This window comes from Otolemur garnettii, unplaced genomic scaffold, assembly GCF_000181295.1.
Source record: "Otolemur garnettii isolate 467f Iridium unplaced genomic scaffold, OtoGar3 scaffold00080, whole genome shotgun sequence".
Lineage (NCBI taxonomy): Eukaryota > Metazoa > Chordata > Mammalia > Primates > Galagidae > Otolemur > Otolemur garnettii.
In genome coordinates, this window is record NW_003852475.1 from 3,956,390 (window position 1) to 3,958,834 (window position 2,445).

The following is a 2,445-nucleotide window of genomic DNA, read 5'->3' on the forward strand; positions in this document are numbered from 1 at the left end:
GAACCCGCCACCTTAGGTGTATGTGGCTGGCGCCTTAGCTGCTTAAGCCACAGGCGCCGAGCCCCACTAGTAAGTCTTAACAGGCAAGTTGCTCATCCTCCCTGAGCCCCACTTCCCTCACCCATTAGCACTATCTGAGGGTGGAATAACTACTCTTAAAGTGCCTGCACCGGCCAGGCTCAGTGGCTCATGCCTGTAATCCTAGCACTCTGGGAGGCCAAGGTGGGTGGATTGCTGAGTTCACAAGTTCAAAACCAGCCTGAGTGAAAGCAGACCTCATATTTTAAAGAAACTAAGCAGGGCAGTGCCTGTGGCTCGAGGAGTAGGGTGCCGGCCCCATATAGTGGGGATAGCAGGTTTAAGCCTGGCCTTGGCCAAATACAACAACAACAACAACTGAAAGTGAAAGATGAAATGGAATGAGAATCATAGCATAAATTATTAAATTAACACATTGTACCCCACATATGCATAAGTGTATTCATGATCTATGTGTATATGACTTAATAAAAATAAATAAATAAAAACAAATATGAAAAAAAAAAAAGCTAAGCAGGCATTGTGGTGGGTGCCTGTAGTCCCAGCTACCCAGAAGGCTGAGGCAAGAGGATCGCTTGAGCCCAAGAGCTTGAAGTTTCTGTGAGCCATAGCACTCTACCCAAAGTGACAGCTTGAGAGTCTGTCTCAAAAAAATAGAAAAACAAAGTGCCAGCACAGCATCCTGACAAAATTAGGTGATTAACAACGTATGGTTCCTTCACTCTTTCTGATTTCCTTCAAATAACAAAAGCAAAGGGCAGCGCCTGTGGCTCCACCCAAACTGCAACAAAAAAATAGCCGGGCGTTGTGGTGGGGGCCTGTAGTCCCAGCTACTCAGGAAGCTGAGGCAAGAGAATCGCCTAAGCCCAAGAACTGGAGGTTGCTGTGAGCTGTGATGCCACAGCACTCTACCCAGGGCAACAAAGTGAGACTCTGTCTCTAAAAAAAAAAGAACAAAAGCAAGACTTGCTGATGGAAGAAGACAGACAAAATGACTTTCTTCCAGTCAATGTCCTTTCTTCTCCAATTAGATGCAAGGATGGGAATTACCTTAAAAGATGCCACTCCGGGGTCAGAGATGCCTGGAGCATGCTGGCCAGTGCCATAGCCTGCATAGCTCATCACCCAGGGTTCGTGGAAGGTCACCCACAGCTTCACACGGTCCCCAAAAGTGGAGAAGCAGAAGGCCGCATAGTCCAGGAAGGCGTCCACCACGCTCTCATTCTGCCAACCGCCACGATCCTGCAGGGCCTGCGGCAGGTCCCAGTGGAACAGTGTGGCCATGGGCTGGATGTGGGAGTCTAGCAGGCTGTCTATCAACTTGTTGTAGTAGGTGACACCTGCACGGTTGGGGCTGCTCCTGTGCCCACTGGGGAAGATCCGGGACCACGAGATGGAGAACTTGTATACCTGAGCCTGGAGGCCGCGAAGCAGGGCGACGTCAGAGGCTGTTTTGTGGTAGCTGTCACTGGCCACCTCTGGCGTTGCTTGGCCCTTGGCGGCATTCAGGAGCCCAAATCGGTCCCAGACACTTGCCCCTCTGCCACCCTCGGTCGAGCTGCCTTCCACGCTAAAAGCTCCTGTGGAGACACCCCAGAGGAAGCCTTCAGGGAAGACATGCTGCAGGAAGGCATCCCTTTCTGCCTTGGACTGGTTAGCAAATGTCTCCCAGACTCTCTGATAGGCAGATCGAGGCGGTGAGGAGCCTGTTGCCACATCCTGGGTCTGCTGCTTGGCAGTCTGAAGGGCCAGGCTATGAGTCAGAGAACATGACAGGCTGTGGGATTGAAATGACATAAATAGCGATGAATGACTGTGAATTACACATGCCCCTATTGATGAATACAGGCAGATGTTTAATCAGTAAAGATTCTGGAATCTTCAGCTGTGCACGGGTGCATGCGCATACGCAGAAGCCTTAGCTGCTCATCCTTTTACCCTGACCAGCCCTTCTGACCTGACTCCCCCTGGCTGGGATGCAAAGAGGTCTTAGGATAAGATAAACCACCCTGGGATGGGGCAGAACTTGCCACACAGGTCTTGGAGCTGGGAGTACTGGGTTTGCCCAAGTCAGAGAGAGATTTAGCATACTAGGAAGCCTCAGCTCTTGCCTAGTGCTTCCAGGTACCTCTCCTTCAGCTGACACACCTCAAAACATCCCACATAATGTTTTCTCTCTCCTCTGGGGTACAGTGCTACGTATTTCCTGCTCCAGTGACATGAGAGTCAGCTGGGGGCCTCTCTGCCTTTCCTGTGAGGTCTAAAATTTTTTTCTTTTTTTTTGAGACTGTCCTCAAACTGTCGCTCTGGGTAGAGTGCCATGGCATCACAGCTCACAACAACCTCCAACTCCTGGACTCAAGTGAATGTCCTGCCTCAGCCTCTCAAGTAGCTGGGACCACAGGC

At 50.7% G+C, this 2,445-nt stretch overlaps 1 protein-coding gene across 1 annotated transcript in view; it reads right to left on the reverse strand.

Moving 5' to 3' along the window:
- The window catches only part of LCT (lactase), a 79,283-nt gene that overhangs the window by 43,540 nt on the left and 33,298 nt on the right, over positions 1-2,445 (reverse strand). Inside the window, exon 6 of the mRNA XM_003794381.3 lies at positions 1,090-1,816. Coding sequence (XP_003794429.1) covers positions 1,090-1,816 — 727 coding nt within the window. The remainder of the gene's footprint in view (positions 1-1,089; positions 1,817-2,445) is intronic.